This window comes from Tursiops truncatus, chromosome 20, assembly GCF_011762595.2.
Source record: "Tursiops truncatus isolate mTurTru1 chromosome 20, mTurTru1.mat.Y, whole genome shotgun sequence".
NCBI classification, from domain to species: domain Eukaryota; kingdom Metazoa; phylum Chordata; class Mammalia; order Artiodactyla; family Delphinidae; genus Tursiops; species Tursiops truncatus.
In genome coordinates this window covers 15,762,801-15,783,751 of record NC_047053.1, presented here as the reverse complement: position 1 = coordinate 15,783,751, position 20,951 = coordinate 15,762,801, and the positions used below count along the sequence as shown (strand labels likewise).

The 20,951-nt window shown below is 50.9% G+C and overlaps 1 protein-coding gene across 4 annotated transcripts; it reads right to left on the bottom strand.

The window, feature by feature from the left end:
* Window positions 1–1,968: 1,968 nt before the first annotated feature.
* Window positions 1,969–20,364, bottom strand: PIGS (phosphatidylinositol glycan anchor biosynthesis class S). Of its 4 annotated transcripts, none has more exons than XR_012328375.1 (16): window positions 20,257–20,364; window positions 19,837–19,976; window positions 19,641–19,752; window positions 16,341–16,430; window positions 15,828–15,919; window positions 14,161–14,368; window positions 13,736–13,878; window positions 12,904–13,018; window positions 11,863–12,008; window positions 11,207–11,307; window positions 10,207–10,417; window positions 7,459–7,732; window positions 3,839–3,952; window positions 3,222–3,324; window positions 2,938–3,133; window positions 1,969–2,672 (listed from the first exon to the last, which is right to left on the bottom strand). XR_012328375.1 is itself a non-coding variant. In XM_073797112.1 (16 exons), exons 1-16 carry the CDS (start codon window positions 20,288–20,290, stop codon window positions 2,560–2,562), a joined length of 2,169 nt encoding a protein of 722 aa, XP_073653213.1. In that variant the 5' UTR covers window positions 20,291–20,364; the 3' UTR covers window positions 1,969–2,559. The 4 variants fall into 4 exon arrangements, 3 of the variants coding, with proteins under 3 accessions (XP_073653213.1, XP_073653214.1, XP_033704304.1); XM_073797112.1 differs by having other exon boundaries at window positions 2,938–3,110; XM_073797113.1 differs by lacking the exons at window positions 19,837–19,976; window positions 20,257–20,364 and having other exon boundaries at window positions 2,938–3,110; window positions 19,556–19,677.
* Window positions 20,365–20,951: the final 587 nt, after the last annotated feature.

The following is a 20,951-nucleotide window of genomic DNA, read 5'->3' as shown; positions in this document are numbered from 1 at the left end:
GTTGGCCTAAAAGTCCCTCTTGCTTGCTATACCTTCTCTGTATACTTGTAACCTCCAAAACAACACTTCCAACTCCAAACACTTGTATACCTGTACAGCCTCATCTGCAAACCAAAATCCCCTCCCATCCCACGCCCCTTCCTCCCCTTTGTGACAGCTGACAGTTGCTGACCACTTACTTCTTGGTGAAATTCTTTCTTCCCTCAGTTTTAAAACAGCCTGCTCCCAAACAGGCTCCCGTCCTCACCTCTCCGGCTTTTCTTCCTGTCTCCATCACTGGTTCCTCTCCCTCTGCCCTGCTCTCAAATGCTCATTGGCCTTCCCTGGGGTTACACACGCTCATTCAGTGACCCTCCGTTGTGAGGGGTGGACGGTTAGCACTGAGTGTCCCATTAAGTGGAGCACATTTGGCATTCCGGTCCCCTGCTCACTGAACACCAGTAGAGCCAGGTAGCCACCACCACACATGCTTGAAAATTTAGGACGACTTTGACAGGAAGAGATGAGGGAAGAGCATTCAGGCCCAGTGAACGGCATAAAGCAAAGGTGTGGAGGCAAGATTTATCAGCTGCATTCAACAAAGTGATTATTTACAACGTGAAAGACCTGTGGAGCCTTGTGGTTCAGGTGTTGGGGCTTCTGACAATGGTGGGCCACTGAGGAGGACTAAGCAGGAATGGCCCGGCCAGATTATCTCTGGCAGCTGAGTGAAGGGTGGATTGGAAAGAATGAAGCTAACAATAGCCAATAGATATTGAGTGCTAGGCCCAAGCCTGGGTGCTTTATATGTGTTAACTTAGACTGCCCACAATCAATTCTGAGGATTATACCCATTTTTCAGAAAATGCAGGCCCAGAGAGGTTAACTTGCCCTGCCAACATTGCACAGCTATTAAGTGGCAGTGTCAGGATACAAATCTAGGCAGTCTGGCTCCAGAGTCCACATACTAGCATAGTAGTGGCAGAGGGGTGTTGAGGAGTGTAACTGTAGGAATTCGAGTGAGAGGTGAAGGAACTGGAGAGAAGTAGATGAAGTTGAGATTTTTAAGAGGTGAAATCTCCACGACTGGTGACTGATTGGATGGAGCTGGAAACAGGGAGGAGTTGAGACCGAATCCCTTGTTTGTGCCCTGAATGCTGGGGTGAATAAGATTCTTCCAAGAATCCTCCCTAGGACCCTCGAAGCAGGACGACTCTTGCTCCCCTGTATGCCCAGTTCATCTCATTCTAGGGACAGGTATTTGTTCCCTGTGTCTCTCTCATTTTAGAATCCCAGAGTTCAGCCCAGGTCCTGGCCTCCAGCAAGTGCTCCACAGAACCCAGTTGAATTCCAGCCCTTCTAGGCCCCTCAGGGTTAGATGAACTCAGCCCAGAGAGGGAGAGGGCAGACTAGCGCCACGTGTATCCAAATTGGCACTTGGAACAGTAAGCTGCAAACCCTGCAGTAAACTCTCCACCGATCTCAGTTCCTGAATTTCCTCCATTAAGACCTCCGCTGGGTCTGGGGTAGGACTGGGGGTGATGTTATATGCAGGGCAGCCAGGCCAGAGGGCCTCCCCAAGGCAGCTGAGGGCAAGATGGCTCCAGGCCTCAGCCTTCTCTCACTGATGAGGGCTAAAAGGACAACCTAATGGTCCTAGTGGCCTCTGGGGGTCAGGGAAGGTGGGGTAGAGGGCAAGGCCACCTCCCCAACACCTCCCCTCCCACCGTAGAGTCGGGGGCCGTTGTCCCAGCCTCTCTCTGTTCTTCAGGGCTGGCTACGACTTTTGGCCAAAGCTTCCCCTCTCAAGGCCTGGGTCTCCTTCCTTATCAAAGGAAAAACCCTTTCCAGCTGCAACACATACTAAGTCCTGACTCTAGATGCCGGGTGGGGGTCAGGCTGCAGTGGGTTAGGAGACAGGAGGGCCCTGGGACCACATCACGGCCCCCTCAGCCACCACCACACGCACATGCTGGCCCACAACCAGAGAACAGAAAAGGAGAAAGAGTTTATTGAAAACTATATACAGTTGGTCCAACCCCTACCCCAGGCTGCAATCTGGGCAGGTCCCTCCCACACCTCAGGCAGGATCTCAGCCCCTGATGGTAGAGGCCGGGGCTGTGGTCAGGGCCCAGACCCCCTTGGGAAGCTTGACTGCCAGACCCCACAAGGACCTTCCTCTGTGAATTTACAACTCTAAATGGCCTGTCAGTGGTGGGCAGGGGACAGGGAATGGGTCCCTGCCCCGACCTAGTCAAAGCCTGGATAGGGGAACACTATTCTGAAACTTGGGCCCAAGAGGCCCAGCTCGGCTGTCCGCAAGTCCTGGCTACTCCTCCCACGAGAGGTCTTCCTGGCTATGGAGGCAAACAGCCCCCACCACCCCACCCCACGTGCCAGGCCCCATGGGCTGCACAGACTTGGACGGGGGACGTCAGGCACCCGCCCTCCCAACACTGACTAAGGGTTCAGGGCTTCTGGAGCACTGCCCAGGCAGAAGACCTGGGGCTGGCAGGTGAGTGCTGGGGTGGTCACGGCTGCGGGCCCAGGACCCTCCTGGGGCAGGGGCTGGTTTGGGGGTCAGGGCGTCCCGCTGTAGGAATAGTCTGCTTTGTTGTGCATCACCAGCCGGTCATCCACGAAGTAGAAGCTGTCAGACTGTGTTTCATATGGGTGACGAATCATCTCGTTGACTGCAAGAGAGACCCAGCCAGTTGGGGCAAAGGTCAGAAGCCTGAGCCAGGCCACTGCAGGGGCTTCAGGACTAGGGGACGCGGACAAGCTGAACAAAGAGTTCCCCCAGCCTCTTTGAGCCTCAGTTTCCCTACAGATGACACACGAATGGTGGCCGGACACAAGAGACCCAGGGAGGGGAGAAAGGGGCTCAGACCCACACTCCCCACAACTTGGTCTCTCTGAGTCCCCCTGCATCCCTCCCACAGGGCCCTGCCCACGCACTCAGCTCCTCAGAGAGAGGGGGGAAATCATAGATGTGCTCGCAGGTGTTCTTGCTGCTGGGGATGCAGAAGCCAAAGTGGAAGTCAAAGCTTTTGAGCAGCTGGTTGCGGAAGTAGTGCCTCTCAATCATGCGGAAGTTGTTGACAGGCTTGTCTCCCACTGTGAACTCCACGCTGAGTGAGAGAAGGGGGCGGGGCTGAGCTGGGACTCAAGAAGGGCTCCCTACCACCCTCACCCGCACCTCAGCCCCCACCCCTAGCCCTCACCCCGGCCCAGTGACTCACGTGGCTCCCACCTGCCTCAGGCGGAGGAAGGCAGGCGTGAACTGGTAGCGGACAAAGCGCCCAGCATTGGGGTCCAGGTCCCGTGGGTTGATGGGCAACCGCTCTGTAATGCATCCCAGCTGGGGCTCAGTGGGTTTCAGGCTGGGGCCCATGCCCACCCGGGCTTTCACCCCAGGGCCCTCATCTGTCTGAATTTTTCAAAACTCCTCAGGAGATCCTGATGTATATTGAGGGTTCAGACCACTGGCTGAATGCTTCTAATTGCTTCCAACTGGTCAGCGGGTCACCAATTTCAACTGAGATTCCCTGAGCCGCAAGAGACAAAAAGACCTGGGGCCTCTGGGACTGCAGTTCCCAAGGGGGCCTGCAGGGGGCAGGCTGGCAGGGACTGAAGAGGCAGGATTGTCTTCCCAAGATGTCTAACCCCAGGAGCACAGGGAAGGAAAAGAAGAGGCCCAGCCCCAGGCAGAGGCCCCCCTGCCTGGTGTCTCCTGAGAAGGCCTGGGTGCAAATCCCAGCTCTGGTCTGACTCCTCTGTAGCCTGAGGAGTCCCTGGGCAGCCCATTTCACAGCCCTCGCCCACCTCCCTCTGTCGATGGCCCACCCAACCCACTCACCTGAGGCTGGGGGCTTCTTGATTTCAAAGAGAACAGTGCCTGAATCCATGTCCCGAATCTTGAACCTGACGAAGTCAATCTTGTAGATATTCTCCTCAGGGGAGCACAGGTAGTCTAGGGGAGACAGGCAGCTGAGCAAGGAAGGAGCCTGCCCAGAAGCCCCTGCTGCCAACTCAGCTTTAGTGGAACCCTGAACTAGCTACCACCTTCCCTGCTCCTAAGGTCACTGCCTTGCAGAAAGAGAGAAGTGAGCCCCCACCCTGGGGGAGCCCCCATAGTGTGCGGGAGACATAGCTCTGCCATTGGGATCTAATGGGAGACAAATCGTTCCATCCTGGTAGCCTCTGGGGTCAGGGAGGGGCAGGGTGGAGGACAAGGTCAGCTTGCCAACACTTTGCCGCCCACCCAGGGGTTGAGGGCCCTTATTCCAGCCTCTGCTTTGCCAGGACTGGCTCGGTGACGGTTAACCAAATGAGTCTCTAATCTGATGGGGAGCCCTTCCCCCGCCACCATGAGAGGGAAGATAGAGCCCTGCTTTTAGTAACCTCACTCTAACAGGGGTGACACAGCTCTACCTCGGGAGAGGATGCCCCCGCCCCCACCCCATAGCCACCCCTGGCACACATCTAGGTGTGTCAAACAAGGACTTTCTCTGACCTGGGTAGTGCTGGGGCAAGCGATCAACCCTTTCCCTATCCCTCCTCAGCCCCCACCCCGGCCCCTCCTCTCCCCATAAGAGGCTTACACCAACCCAGCTCCCTTAAGCAGCTTAGCCAAAGCTCTGCTGACTCAAGCCCAGAGCCTGGAATATTGGGGGGAAGGGAGCCACCTTTGCTCCCATCCCTGTTGATCTTCAAGCAGGAGGAGATCTTAGCAAACAGAGGGAACCCCCTCAAAGGTCATCCATCCAGCCTTGATGCTGAGCCACCCCCAGAGAGAAGAGTACAGGCAAGGCCAGTAAGAGGGTGTGGCAGGTGCCTCGGGGGTGTGCATGGGGTAAGGGAAGTCCTCGAGCCCAGAAGAGGAACGAGGAATAGTGGTGGGCCCTGCTTGAGGAAGCTTAGAAATAGCAGGGCCTGATCCAACCCTCACCGCTCGTGCAGCAGCAACTGCAAGCACTCAAGGAGGCCCTGGCAGCAAATAGGAAGGAACAGAGAGGTGCAGTGGGGGCTCTGGTGCTGTCAGCCTGCATAGCATCACATCCTCCACGTAGAGGCCCGGAAATCACCCTCCAGGTCCCTAGACCACCTCTTATTCCTCTGGGGCAGGAAGAGGAAGTGAATGTAAAGTCATTCTCTCTCCCTCAAGCCTGGGGCAGCCCCCTCCAGGAAGCCCTCCTGGTAGCCACCTGGCACCTTGCGGTCCAGCAGGGACTACATAGGGCTTGTGGAGGGGCCTGAGCCCTGGCCTGCCCATCACAGCCCATGGTGGTGAGAGGAGAGGAGGAGGAATGGAAGTAGGCAACTCCTACCTCACGCTGTACACACCTTATTTCCACAGAAAGTAAGCACTAATCCAAAGATGTAGAAGGAGGGTGCGGGGCCTAAGGAGAGGATGTGGCAGAACTGGGAACAGCATCCTAGTTGCCCAACTCCCAGCTCCGCATAAAGTCCTCCTTCTTCCCCCATTCTCTAACTTCTGGAGCCTCTCCTCTCATTTGAGAACAACTTGCAGTATGACCTCAGTCTATTCTGCCGCAAACTCAACCTATCGACTCCTCTGTCCTTAGAGGAAGTGAGGAACAGGAGAGGCCCATGGCTCAGGACACCACCTCCACTCCCTCCCTCTGCTAGAGAAGGATGAGGCCTGGGACCGAGGGTCAGGCCAGATAAGGGGCAGACTGGCCGAGGGCTCAGAACACAACTGCTCCCTTCCCCTCAGCCACAAATAGCTCCCTAAGCTGGATTCAGGGCTGAGTAATCCAGGAACAAAAAACCTCAGACCTGTGCGATTAAGGTCAAAAGAGATCAGGCAGGGGTGTCAGTGAGGAGAGTCCTGGAGGCCTGTTCTCAACTTTTACAAAAGAAAGGGCTCCTGTGAAGACTCTTCCTCTGCTCATCTACAGCAGATGCCGCATCTCTAAGGGCTATAAATTTCCTCCAAATTCAGAGACACACGGTTGTACATGGGTTGGAAGCCCCCATAGTTGCAAAATAACTTCTAAAGTTACCTAGGACCTGGACAAGTTAGACACCCTATAAGTAAGTTCTGCCCCAGAGCTAACTTGAATCCTAAATGCTGCTGTTGCCAATTACAGCCCAATTGGCACCAACATCGGACTGGCCCGGGCCCCCTCCCTCTACCAGTGCCTGCTTGGGTAAGGCAGCTCAGCGCTCTGGGGGCCTAGCCAAGAATGGTTGCTGCCTGGCTCAGAGAGACGGGAGGTGCTGGTCCCCCGAGGACGCAGACGCACAGGCCTAGACCTGCCACCATGGTCTCCTCCACAGCTCTGTTTGGAAGCCCTGGGCTCTGCTGCTCCTGCAGCTCCAGAGCTCAGCTCCACCCCAGCATCTGCCCCCTACCCCCACAGGGGAGCCCCAAGAGTTGCTCTCTCAGAGGGAGCTGTGGCAGGGTTACTAATCAATGAGGCCAAGGCAGTAGGCCACTCCAAACGCCTTCTGTTCTTTGAGGCTCAGCCACTGCCTCTGCCATGAGACTTTCCAGTCCTTGTTCCCTGCCTATGGTGACCCCCTCCCCTGCCCTGAATGCCCAGTTGTCTGCCTCTAGGCAGCAGCCATGAGCAGTCCTGTGGGGCCCTCAGTACTATTGATAAAAGAGCCCTATTTACAGGGCATGCACAGCATGCCAGGCATGGTGCAAAATCAGAGGATTTATTTTCACAATAGCTCTGCAAGGTAGGTATCATTATCCCTGTTTTACAGATGAATATGCTCAGAGAGGTGAAGTTATTAGCCCAAGGTCACACAGTCAATAACATGGCAAAGTTGGAACTTCAACTTAGGCAGTCCAGCTCAGAAACTCAACCACAGTGGAGACCTGGCCTCCCAAAACAGGACAGGCCCTAGTCCAGGCTAAGGGTGGGCATTAACCCACTCCCTTGAGAGCGCCCAGAGCCAACCCACTGAAGCTTCCTCCTCAGGTCCTTTCCTGGGGAGGAGGATGGCCCCAGACTTCCTGGGGTGTCCAGGGTGAAGGCATTAATGGTCGGGGAGAACTGAGGGTTTTGATACCACCCTAGTAACTCAGCCTCCACCTAGCCTCCAGGGTGGAGGAGACTGAGGGTAGACTGCACTCAGCCCCCTTCCTCATTATTGCAGAGAAAATCTTCAAAGGGCTCTGACGACTCTGTGGGGAAGGGGTCACAGTTGCAGGTGTTGCTCCACTTCCACCTGGGAAAGGGGGATGGACTCCTCAAAAAGGAAGGAGTGGGGTGGAAATAAATCTCTAAAGAGACAAGAGGGACGCAGAGAGAGATCAAGGGAAGGGGGAACATGAGATCTCAGGCCTGGAGTCAGACGTGGAGGGGGACTCTGGTGGGGGAGGGGAGGCGGGGGGAGGGCGGGAAAGGGGGCGGGGGCCCGGGCTCCGCGCGCCTCGAGGGCCCCCTCTCGTGCTCTCCCGCTCCCGCCCGCGGGTGGCGCTCCCTCGCGGGTGCTCACCGCCCGTGATCCGCTGCAGCCCCAGCACGTCCTCCGGCCCGATCTGCTGCTTCCTCTGCAGCGGCCCCGGCCTGGGCCCCGGGCCTGCCTCCGGCTCCGACTCGGACCCGGATTCGGATTCCGCCTGCAGCTCCGTCTTGGTCTCCACGCTCCGGCCCGAGGCCCCTGGAGCGGGCTCCACCCCCGTCCCGGCCCCGCCGCCGCCGCCCTTCTTCACCTTCATGGCCTCCCGGGGCCGCAGCCAGCTTGCTGCCGCGGCGGCTGCCTGCGCCAGCTGGAGCCGAGGGAAGGGGGAGCGTCCGCAGCCCCGCCCCCGGCCGGGCAGGGGCCCCAGGTGCCGCCCCGCCCCCAGGGTGGGCCCGGTACTGGCCCCGCCCACCTCCCGCCCACCTGGGCTACTCACCCGGGGCAGGGAGGCGGCCCGCCCTGGGCTTCTTTCATTTTTTCGATAGGGATTTTAAGGGGTTTTGGCTACCTTTTCCTTCTTACTCGCTGTGCTCTAGCCACTCCGCCTCTCCCTCTGCCCGCAAGCAAGTTCCCACCTCAGGGTCTTTGCCTGGGATGCTCTTCCCCCAGATGGCCTCCTCTTGTCCTTCTGGTCTCAGCTCAAATGTCATCTGCTCAGAGACCCTCTCAAACACCCCCAGGCACTATCTGATCAGCCTGTTTTTTCTTTCTAATGCATTATCTGAAATTAGTTTCATTTGCTCACTGCCTCCGCCTCCTAAAGGACCAGTTCAGTGAAAGTGGAGATCCTGTCTTTGTTCTCTATAATACCCAGCACCTAGCACAGTGCCCCGTGCAGCCTGTGCTCAATACCGTTGACCCTTGAACAACATGGGTTTGAAGTGCGTGGGTCCACCTATTCGTGGATTTTTTTCGTAGAAAATACTACAGTACTACACGATGGGTTGGCTGAATCTCTGGATATGGAACTGCAGATCAACAGAGCCAAATATAAATTATACTCTGAGTTTTGAATGCACAGAGGGTGGGCACCCCACCCCCGATGTTGTTCAAGGGTCAACTGTATGTTCTTTTTTTGAATTTATGAATCAGTTAGTATCTGAGGGCTTACACTGGTACAAGCTATTCTCTCCCAGACCCCCTGCTAGACAACCCAGGACATATCGAAGGACAATAGCCTACAATGTCCAGCCACCACAGGGCCCTCCAGGACATCGAGGCAAGAAGGGCACGTGGCCAGGTGGAAGCAAAATGGACCAGTGAGCCCAGGAGGACAGACACCAGGAAACCATTACTTACACACGAATGAAGAATGAAAGGTATGCTCATACTTCATATCATTCCAATTCACATTCAACCAATGTTTCTTGAGAGCCCAGAATATACCAGATACTATCACATGCTCATCACATTTAATCCTCACAACCACCTTGTAGGGGAGGTATCATTAGTACTATTTTAACAAATGAAAAACTGAGGCTCAGAGAGGATTAAGTGGCTTGTTCAAAGCTCCCCAGATGATAAGTACAGAAGCAAGGGTTTGAATTCAGGCATGTTTAATCCCAAGTCCGGAACTTTCCCCGCTCACCACACTGCCTCTATGAAAGGGTGAAGGGAACCTCTGCCACACCCAGCATCAGGCTGCACACAACAGGTACAGCCAGCCAGGAGGGAGGGGAGTCAAGGAGAAGGTCCCAGAGGTGACAGGTGCTTGGCCCCTTCTATGAGAGCAGTGCTAGGGCTCTCCCTGAGGGGTTAGAGAGAAGCGTGGAGGGAAGGGACCTAGAATCCAACCCAGGGCTTTCCCCTAATGCTCCCTCTCAGTGCAAGAGGACTGTGAGGAACAGGGCAGAAGCACAAGCTGCCCCTGCTCCAGAGGGAGACAGAAAAGGGCCTTCAAGTTCAGGCCGGGTAAGGAGGCCCAGATGATGTGTCTTTTGAGGATAGGGGGGTGGGGGGTGGGGGGATGAAGAGTGGGAGGGACCTGAGTCAGAAGAACGGGAAGGAGTGTTATACTTTGACTGCTGGAGTAGCAACAGAGCAGGCTGGAGACAAGTCATTTGTGGCAGGCCCCATTATGTGCCTCTCAATCTAACACCTCCCCTCCTGGCTGGAAAGGAAGGCTTCCTACTGTGATGCTGCCCTGCTCAGTCTATCTTCTCAGGCTTTTTCCAGGACTTGCGAGTCTCCAGGAAGATCTTGAACAGGGACAAGAGGATGGGCACAGCCATAGGCAGGAAGAGTGGGATGTAGATGGCAAACTTCTGGTCATCAGGGAAATAGAGGAGGTGGAGGAGCGAGGGATCAAAAAAGGCACGCTCTGAGGATGTCACAGCTTCCTGGCTGGCAACGAAGGCAGAAGCCAGGTGCCCAGAGGCCAACTCCTCCGCTGCCTTCTGGACTGCAGCTACAGCTCTGTACACCTAGGAAGGGGGCAGGGAGTTACCAAAACGTCCTAGGCATCGGTTGGTTGGGAGGGTGGGAGAGGGCCTCACTGTGTCTTCCGTCTACCAGGCAGGTTGCCTGGAGTTTGCCCAGGATATATGGAGGCTGGTAGAAAAGGGCTAGGGGGTATCTTCTTAGTGCCTGCTTAACACCTCACACCCGCACTTAGACTCCTTACTAGGGAGCTGGCACTGACCTCTAGAGGAAGCCTGGGCACTCAAGGATGGCATGCCCACACATCCTCTGGACCTCAAACGGCTCTCTGGTTTCACCACACCCTGGGCCCTGCTGGCCACTCCAGTCCTAGGCCACAGAATCCATCCCCTGCCTGCTTACCTCAGATGCCACATCGTCCTTGATGACAATGTTGCTGATCTTGCCCAGAAGCTGGGCCAGGGAAGTGAGAGTGGTGGTAGCTGTGGCCAGGTTCTCCACTGACCGAGCCCAGAGCAGCCGGTCCAGCTCCCAGCTCATTATCCCTTCACTCTTAGGCCCTGAAAACAGGCATTTTGGAGGCAACTGGGGCTGAGCAATCCCGAAGAGTAGCCTGTAGGAACAGCAAAGAAGGTCAAAGGGGCAGAAGGTGGTCGAGAAGATGGTTAGGATTCCTAGAATAACTATTAGGATTTTCGATCTCACCCAGAACCACAGGGGTTGTAGGAAGTGCCTTAGCGTCTTAGGGGGTGAGCAGCAACACTAAGTAACACAGAGCCCCAAGCCCCACTTTAACTAGTGGTTTTTCACTTTTACCTGTTTCTATATTGTTTCTATATTATAAGATCTTGTGTGAAAAAAGGTTCCATGGCTAAAATATTTCTAATTAACACCAACTAGTTTAATCCCCTCACCCTGTCTACCCTCTCTTTGGACAAACGGGGCCCCTGAGCCTTAGTTAAGGGATGTTCCAGGACCACCTCTGACAAGGCATGCGTGCTGTGCCTCTCTATCCCTGCACCATGGCAGACATTGCTAATCAATCAGAATCCTCTTTCCTGATGAGCCCAGACACAGCCTTAGAATACTCAACACAGGGCATCAGGAAGCCACTATCAACAGATCCCTTCGCACAAGAATTAACAGCTATTTTCTTAAGCATCCCTAATCACAGCCTATGGACCTGACATTCATGAGCCTATTTTTCCTAAAACGCTTTTTGTCAACAACTAGTCTTTCTTAAGAGAAGGATGAAGTGATCCTTGGAAACCTTTCTTGGTTTCCTTGGGGCTCCAGGCACAGCCAAGGTGTCCCTGCCAAGTGAGGGTTTACTGCACTCGGCCCAGGAGACTGTGGTCAGTCTCAGTGGCCTCGCCCCCAAGTGGATCCCCCAGGACCTCACCGTAACTGAGCCAGGAACACCTCCATCACCCGCACCATGTCCACCTTGACTCTCACCGGCAGCTCCGAGCCATTGTAAGCTTTGGGGTCCACATTGTATACCTGCAGGGGGAAATAAGGGTGCCTCAACATCACGCCAGGACCATGCACAGCTCTGCCCTAGACACTCTGGAGGCCATGAGAGGAAAGGAAGACATACTCTGTGCTCTTTAAAAATTACAAACCTAATATTTTTGGAATACCTGCTATTAGGAGCTTTATATAAATTATCTCCTCTACTCCCTCAAAAATCTTGTTAAAGAAATATTTTTAATTCCATTTTAAAGTTCCTACCCATGAGAAACTCCAATCTAACAGGGGAGACAACATTCCCAACCTTGTTAAGACTCCCACAAACAGGGCCAAGATCTAAGTTATACACAGAATAGTCCTAAGTCAGCGCAAACTGCAAGTGCAAAAGGGTCCTACTATAAACACTGATGGAAATAAGAAGCAGTGGGGCTGGCGGGGGGCGGTGGGGGGCACGAGCTCACAGCACCTCACCACCACCCCCCAACCCAGGCTGGGCCACAGAGGACACCAGAGGAACAACAGAAGAACAGTCTCAACGAACACCCCTGACGTTTGGGCTCTGGGGTCTCCGTGGTGTGACCATACCATAATGCCACCCCAGCGGGGGCTGTGGAAGGCGTTGGTGGCCACTGGAGCGCCATCCTTGTCCTGAATGTACAGGGGGGAGTGGGCAAGCTCAGGAACATAGAGTAGAAAGTTGAGCACCGGGTAAAGGGAGGCAGCGCTGGATCCTGTGGCACAAAGAGAAGGGGAGTCAGCACACCAAACACGCTGGGTCTAGATCTTAGGTCTAGGTCAGCCTCTAACTTGCTGGTCACTTACTCTGGGCCTCATTTTCCCCAACTGATAATCACTAGGATATCCTCCAGGCCTGGGTTTCTGTGCTAAACAACCTCGGCATTCTCCCGAGATGTGCCACATACATGAAGTGCAGTCCTCAGCCTCAAACTGCCCCCAAATCGCCTCTCCTCCAACAGCCTCCCACCTTTTTCGGCAGTGCCATAAAGCAGTCCCTTGGACCTTGTAGCAAAGAAGGGAGGGAAGGAGGGAAGCAGGGAGGGAGGAGGAATTCGCCAAGGCCTCATGTGCTGCCCCACCCATACCCCTTGGTCCACACTGGCCTAACCCTGGTGCCTAAAATTCCACAACTAGTGATATACTCCCTTTGGTTTGCCTCTATTACAGTTCTACTGTACTGTACTACCTACTCTTCTGAGGTACCAGCGCCAAAGTGAAAAACTGGAACCCCAGCTTCAAGGTTCCTCAGCCTCAATCAGCAGAACTGTCGACTCAAATTCTGCCTTCCTGTACTTCTGCTGCTGTCTTTCCTACACGTGTGGCCATATTTTTCCTGGATGGCTTGCAGGGAGGGAGACGCATCCTATCCATTTGTTTATAAAAAGTGTTGGGAATGTTTAATCAATGCTTTTGGATGTGACAGTGTGGAGATGGAGATGTCAACAGACTATCGTGAAAAAGGAGCCTAAATGCCCAGCACCTCCTCAACGCCCTTGGACCAACCCAACCTGGGAGCCATCGCTATATATAACCCGCCTCCCACCCCAGGCTGAGCCTTCAGGGTCCTTCCCCGGCCTGGCAGAAAGACCCTCATGGTCAGGAACTCACCCAGCCGGGACTCCACTGGGTTGATGACATGGGGGAGGCTGTGTGCGGCCAAATAATAGCTGGAGGAAGCTGGGTCAAAGCGGGGGTTTACCCCCAACACTGCGTAGTAAAGGATCTGTAGAGCAAAGAGGGAGCACGCTATTTGTCTACTGAGCTATATTCCAATTTGTCCCCCCAAAAGATTTGAGGTGCCTTAAAAAGATAACCATTAGGCAGGGCAAAATATAAGAGACAAAAATCAAGGCCGAGAGAAAGCAGGAGTAGGGAAAAAAATAACAAAGCCAAGGGTAAAGTTAACACACTAAATCCAGGTTTTGAACACCACGTTATTTTACCAGGCTTTCTCACAGCCTAAACAAAGAATAGCATAATTCAGTGTCCACAAGATCAAATCAAATCAGTTATTCAGAAGTAATTTCTCCCACTACCAAGACCTGATAAAAATTTCTCCCACCTTTTCCCTAAAAGGACACTGTGTAATTCAGAAGACTACATTCATCACATCTTTGTTGTTACTACATTAACATATCTCAGGAAGTTTTTTTGTTTGTTTTTTAATAAATTTTTAGGATGGCACAACTGGTGAATACAGTTCCAGAGGGAGCCATAAGGAAGTTACTTTTTTAACAAGCATTGACAAAACTCCCCAAGCTGGACACCAAGGAGGAAAAGTAGACCCCAGAACCATATACATACACAGGAATTTCCTGGCAAATCAGCAAGCTCAAAGAGCTGGAAGAACAGACTACACTTGTAAATGCCAAATATGGAGGGACTTGGGAAAGGATGGTGCAGCGGGGAAAAGGGCTCCTCAACTTGCTCCCAGTCTCACCTGAGAGTCCACAGAGAAGTTGCCCACAGCTCTGAGGGCATTCAGGAAGGGCTGCACGTAGCGCCGGACAGCCCCCTCGATGTCCCAGTGGACGTCATGGGACTTGGGGTCAGGGTTGAGTAAACTGAAGGTGATTTCATAGCCTATAAAAACAGGAGTCAGGGAAGCCAGAGGCATCTGTGGATCAAAGGCAGCCTGTACCCCTGGCTGAGTTGAACTTGGTTCTCCTCTGAAATGGGGCTGGTTGCCATCATGGACGCAAAGGGAGGATAAAACTGGGATGAGGAACACCGAGTGCTTTAAGAAAAAGATGAAACCACAGAAGAAAGGAGTGAAGCGTTTGCATGCAGATTCCCCTCCTGCCCCACCGTCTCCACATAATTCATTTCCCTCTCCCTTCCCGTGGCACAGCCCGGTCACCCTACCCAAGCTGGACTTGAGAGGCCGCCTCTTATCAGAGCTCCACTTGTCCTCTGGGAGGTGGTCAGCCAAGGCTGCAGCAAGCACGTCCTCAGTCAAAGACATGGCCTGGGCTACTTGGATTACACGGTGGCCAATGATGTTAAAGGCCTCCCGGTGCATTATCCCCCGCACAACTGCCATCCTCTTGGGCCCAATGTAGCTCATCATGTCCTATGAGGGGCAAGCAAGGGACAGAATGCCCACGGCTCAGGGAAGAAAGCAGAAGAGCACTCTGGCTCCTGTCTTTGAGAATCTGGCCTTTTGCCACCAACCAACAGGACTGCACCTCTCTCTAGACTCATTGGGAACTATTATGTCAACATTTCTGAGCTATGGGTATATATGAGTGTTTTCATTCATTTCAGTTCCCTTCTCCTTCCCAGATGACATAGGTGCAGGCAACAGCTATATCTTCATGGGCTGGAAACTAAGAGACGGCATGCTGAGCAAGAATAAACAAACAACTGGAAAGTTTGATATAAGTAAATGGCAAATGGCAAAGAGGCAAGTACAAGAATTTTCACATCAGCATTATTTGTAATAGGATAAAACTGGAGACAATCCAAATGCCTGTCAGCAACAGAATGGATAAATTGTGATATGTTTATACAATGAAACATTAGACAGAATTTTAAATGAATGCATTAGATTCAACTAGACATATTTTCATAGATGATTCAAACATAAAGGTCAAGCAAAATGAAAACTAGAGAAGAACATGCGCTTCATTTATATAAAGTTCAAAAATATATAAAATTAAACATATTGTTTATAGAGATATATGTGATAAAACTTGAAAGAAAAATATGAAAATGATACATACAAACTATGGTCACCTTTGGCTGCAAGGGAGTGCGATATAATCATGGAGATGCACAGGGCTGTATTATAGTTTGCAAGCTAGGGGTGGGTACATGGATGTTTATTAAAATTTTCCTTCATCTTTTTGTAATAATTAACATTTCATTATAAATTAAAAAATAAAATGGTAGCTGGTACAGCTCCCACCAAACCTTTTGCTCAGAAACTGAAAAGGTCAATGTATTGCTCATATTATCATCACAGCCCATTCAAACCAGCTTCTTTAACCCTATTGATTTTTTTTCCACTTTAAATTGGAACTTTAGGACTTCCCTGATAGTGCAGTGGTTAAGAATCCGCCTGCCAATGCAGGGGACATGGGTTCGAGCCCGGGTCCGGGAAGATCCCACATGCCACAGAGCAACTAAGCCTGTGTGCCACAACTACTGAGCCTGCACTCTAGAGTCCGTGCTCCGCAACAAGAGAAGCCACTGCAATGAGAAGCCCGCGCACCTCAACGAAGAGTAGCCCCCGCTCACTGCAACTAGAGAAAGCCCACGTGCAGCAAAGAAGACCCAATGCGGCCCAAATAAATAAATAAATAAATTTATTTTTTTAAAAAATGGAACTTTAACCACATACAAGCCTTGGATTTAGAAAGACCCAGAGTCAATGAAAACAATCCCTATTTGCATTCTTTTTAAAAAATACTTGAGGAGAGTTTTCTGTAGCAAATGGAAGGAATGGGCAGCAATACTGCAAGAAGGAGACTTAGGAGAGGACACGCTGAAGGGAGAAGGCATGTCCGCAGCCTCTCTGCTCACCCTACCTGAGGGAGAAGTGAGGAGTGTTCAGAGATCACGTACACTGTCAGGGAGCCCTCTGCTTGCTCCGATGGCTCAGCAAACATGGTTTCTGCCTCTGGGGACAAGAACAGGTGGTGTACCAGGAGCGCAAACACCATTCCCTCTCCCTCTGGCTCCCACACGGTGCCTAACCCATCACTCCACCTCCCGCTCACACCCAGCTGACACTGTGGCCAGGTCTGGCCCTGGGTGGCCCAGGCTGAGACACAAGGTATCTCATTCCCAGCCTTCCCAGAGAGATTTTGGAGTTAAGACAAGTTATGGAGGGAGTCCCCTGGTGGCCTAGTGGTTAGGATTCCGGGCTTTCACTGCCGTGGCCCAGGTTCAGTCCCTGGTCAGGGAACTGAGATCCTTGTAGGACACACAGCACAGGCCCAAAAAAAAAAAAAAAAAAAGGACAAGATATGGAAACTACACACTTAGAGATCAGAAGGAAAAAGAGGGCTTCCTGTTTAAATGATCACCCCTCCTAGTACCTTGTATACTGCCCAATGACAGGGCTTCCTCCTCATGACCCAAAGCCCTCCGATAGGCCTTCTGGAAACGGCATTTGATTTTCAATTTGTCTTAGAGAGAGAAAGAAGCATGATGAGAAGAGCAAATGTCAGACTCTGCCCACCCTTCCAGCCCTAATGCTGTCCAGTGTCCGAGGAGAGCAAGATGATTGTTTGCAGAGAAATACCAAGAAGCAACAGCCAATTCTAATGATTTCTGCATGGATGATATAAATACATGACACTCCACCTCTTCCACCTGCCCAGCTCTTGCCTCTCGCTGTGCACCTTCAACCTGAAGTACCCTCCCCACAGGGAAATCTATTACAATATTCATTACATTAGTAGGTAAAAGGAGGAAAACCATATGATCGCTTCAATAGATGTCTCAAAATAAACTCAGTGAACATTCTTGATAAAAATAAGATGCACACTTAATGACAAAACACTATAGTTCCATTAAAATTAGCACGAAAACAAGGATGCCTGCTATCTCCCCTATTATTCAGCACTGTTCTTCCTGAAGTTCCTGACCAATGCAATAAGTGAAAAAAGAGAAACATGAATATTTGAAAGAAAGAGACAAAATGGCCACTTTTTGAAGTAGTATAATTATTTTCAAAGGGAATCAAAGAGAACCAACTAAAAAACTATTATAAGAAAATGCAAGAATGGGTAGCTTTCTAATAAATACCAGCAATATCTAATTAAAAAAGCAGTATTTTTAAAAATCCCAATTGCAGTAACAATAAAGAATATAAAAATATCCAGGAATACATGTACAAAACTGTAAGAAAAAAAAAAACCAAGACTTTACTCAATGACATAAAAGAAGATCTGAATAAAATGGAAACACATACAAGGCTCCTAGATGGAAAAACTAAATATTCTCAGAATATCAATTCTCTCCAAGTTAATCTAAACATGTAAGGCAATCCCAAAGGGATTTTTTTCGCCACCTGGAACTTGACAAGCTGAACCTAAAATTTATTGGGAAAGTTCTTCTTTACAGAATTCCAGAAGAATGCAGAAGAAATGGCAGAATTTAAAAATTGCCATTTTGCAACCTAATGAAATGGATTCCAGTATCAACAGATGCTAAAATCATCAGGTGAAAGGTTGACCGAGAACTAAAATACAGAAGTCAAGCTGACAATATCTGAACTAAATAATCATCTTTGCATCACCCAAAGTGAAACAACCAGGCCACTACATGATATAACACGATAGGAAGTACAACACACCAACTGTGAAGTATTCTTGCCTAAAAAACTGAACATGGGTAGTGTATATATGTCCATGCCACTCTGTCACTTCACCCCAGCTTACCCTTCCCCCTCCCCATGTCCTCAAGTCCATTCTCTACGTCGGCGTCTTTATTCCTGTCCTGCCCCTAGGTTCTTCAGAACCACTTTTTTTTTTTTTAGATTCCATATATATGTGCTGGCATCCAGTAGTTGTTTTTCTCCTTCTGACTTACGTCACTCTGTATGACAGACTCTAGGTCCATCCACCTCACTACAAATAACTCAATTTCGCTTCTTTTTATGGCTGAGTAATATTCCATTGTATATATGTGCCTATATACAGTACCAAACGTAAAATAGATAGCTAGTGGGAAGCAGCTGCATAGCACAGGGAGATCAGTTCAGTGCTTTCTGACCACCTAGAGGGGTGAGATAGGGAGGGTGGGAGGGAGATGCAAGAGGGAGGGGATATGGGGATATATGTATACATATAGCTGATTCACTTTGTTATACAGCAGAAACTAACACAACATTGTAAAGCAATTATACTCCAATAAAGATGTTAAAAAAAAAAAAAAAAACTGAACCTGGGGACTTCCCTGGCAGTCCAGTGGTTGGGACTCTGTGCTTCCACTGCAGGGGGCACGGGTTCAATCCCTGGTCGGGGAACTAAGATCCTGCATGCCACAAAGTGCGGCCAAAAAATAAATTTAGGACTTCCCTGGTGGCACAGTGCTTAAGAATCCGCCTGCCAATGCAGGGGACACGGGTTCGAGCCCTGGTCCGGGAGGATCCCACATGCTGCAGAGCAACTAAGCCCGTGCGCCACAACCACTGAACCTGCACTCTAGAGCCCTCGAGCCACAACTACTGAGCCAACGCACTGCAACTACTGAGCCCGCGTGCTGCAGCTACTGAAGCCTGTGTACCTAGAACCCATGCTCCGCAAAAAGAGAAGGCACTGCAATGAGAAGCCCTTGCACCACAACAAAGAGTAGCCCCCGCTCTCTGCAACTAGAGAAAGACCACGAGCAGCAATGATGACCCAACTCAGCCAAATTATAAATTAAATAAATAAATAAATTTTAAAAAATTAAAAAACTGATTTTAAGTAAACCTCTAGATCTAACTACCAGTTTATAAGAAATATGGATACTAGAGAAATAAATTAAATGAAACCAAGAGGAAGAAATCTGCCAAATCCAGAATGTGAGATGTTCTATCAAACAAATGACCTGGTTTCTCCAACAAATCAATGAAAACAAGTATATTGGGATGGGGTAGGGAGAGCTGGTATATAATAAAAGAGACAAGAGACTTAAAATGGGGATCATAATGTTAGGATTAAATGAGGCAACACGTGTAAAGTGTTTCACCGAGTTTCTGGCATATAATGAACAACTAATATTAGCTATCATTATTACTAACTAGTGTTATCCTTCCCTCTCCTCCTTATTTAACTTGAATTCCTACATATCCTTTAAAAATCTGGCTTAAAAATTACAGCTCTCAAAACCTTCTCTACCTTTCTTTCCTCCAGACAGTTATAGTCTCTTTCTTAAGTACAATCTCTGTTTCTTATATACTTATATACTTCTGAGATTTCTTTGTCTCTCTCCCCTACCTATGAATTTCTTGAAACCAATATCAATTTCTTATTCATCCCCAAATTCCTGATACCTACGTGCCTAACACTCCGTAAAGTATTTAATGTTAAACTGAATAAGGTCTGTATGTAAGTCCAAATTGATTCCAAACCCTGTGTTCATTCCACTACATCCCACATCCTCCCCTAACCCGTAATGAGCATCACCTACTTCTGATCAGGTAGCACAACTGTTTTATGAATAAAACTGCCCCTTTAATGGTGAATACTGAATTTAAAGCTGCTTTTTTTCTTAGCAAACACACTGTTCATTCAAAGTGGCCTTTTAATAAGTTTGTAATCACCTTTACGGGATACCCATGCTCCGCCTATCCAACCTATCTGCGGACTGAACTCAGACCAGAAAGGCAGCCCTGATCAGGAACTCACACTTCAGAGGGATCTCTCTCTCATGCACAACGGTGAAGGGCAGCTTTTCCTGGTCGTCCAATGGTACTGATTCCTGGGTAAACACGACAGTGACCGGCACCATGAGCCGGAGCTGCGGGAAGAAGCATCAGGGCCATCAGTGAGTCTCCATCTTGCCGGTGGGCTGTCCCGTGGTCCTCCACCACCGAGGTCTTACCTGCAGGGAATTCAGCCCACTGATCTGGGAGTAAGGCAATGGGGCCCGGTAGGTCTCCGTGGTCTTCCACCAGAGCGGCAGCCCCAGCACGATGACCACCGCGGCAAAGAAGAGAGCGGCGCGCTTGCCTCGAACCACCTCTGGGGACACGGGGGGATCCACTGAGGCGCCGCCAGAGGTGGGCTCGGGTGCCGGCCCCACCCCCGACGCGGAGGAGCCCCGGCAAGCTGTACTCAGAACCTCTCAGCCCGCACTCGAAGGGATTCCCCGGCGAGGGGCCCGGACCCTAGTCTGAAGGGATGCTGTCTGAGACGAACCCCGAACCCCCATCCGCGGGACCTCTGGCACAACACAGTCCCCACCCCCGCATTCCTTCCTCGCAATCCGCGAGCCGCAGCCCCCTCCCGAATGCCGCCGCACCTAGGTCTGTAGCTGCGGCCCCCGGGGCCGCCATACTCGCCTCCAACCACTCTTGCTGCCGAGGGGAGGAGCTGCGTAGGCCTCCCCCAATCGGAAACCCGCAAGGAGTGGGCGCGCCCACGGCAGCGATCACGACCAATCACGAGCGGCACTCCAGACGAAAACCGACGAAGGGTGGGCGGGGTGCGCAGAGAGCTTCTCCCAGAGCTTGAAAGGACGCTGACCCGGCGATTGAGGAGCTGTGCGGGTTTCGGTTTTGCTGGAAGACACCCTGCGCTTCCTTGTGGAACCCACTCCTAGCCCAGGGAATAAGAGTGCAAACTCTGCAGTTGTTAAATACTAGCCGGGAGACCACGGGAAGCTGTAAGTCTCAGTGTTCTCATATGAAAAATGGAGATTCTTGACTAAAATGAGGTCATTCATGGAAAGAGCACACGGAAAGTCGCTTATCACGATCATTGTTTATCATCCCTATTATAGAGCTCTTTCGGAGGAGCAAGCTATAGTACGTTTTTAGGATATTTAGCTCATTTAATATTTTTAAAATTAATTTGAATTCATTTGCAACTTGTTAAAGTCTGAATACCTCACTTAAAATTCTTGAAAATTCATGAGCACAGAATTCTGGATGATCCTGATCACTTGGGTTCAAATCCCAGCTTCACCACTTTACCTGAGTGAGCTTGAGAAGTTAA

What these genes read in the sequence shown, in the direction of transcription:
- PIGS (XM_073797112.1), bottom strand. Translation starts at nt 20,290, where the DNA reads ATGGCGGCCCCGGGGGCCGCAGCTACAGACCTAG. An exon ending in GTGGGCTGAATTCCCTGCAG is followed by an intron (nt 19,753 to 19,836) that starts GTAAGACCTCGG and finishes TTCTTCCCGCAG; the next exon opens with CTCCGGCTCATGGTGCCGGT. An exon ending in CTGAGGCAGGTGGGAGCCAC is followed by an intron (nt 3,111 to 3,221) that starts GTGAGTCACTGG and finishes TCTCTCACTCAG; the next exon opens with CGTGGAGTTCACAGTGGGAG.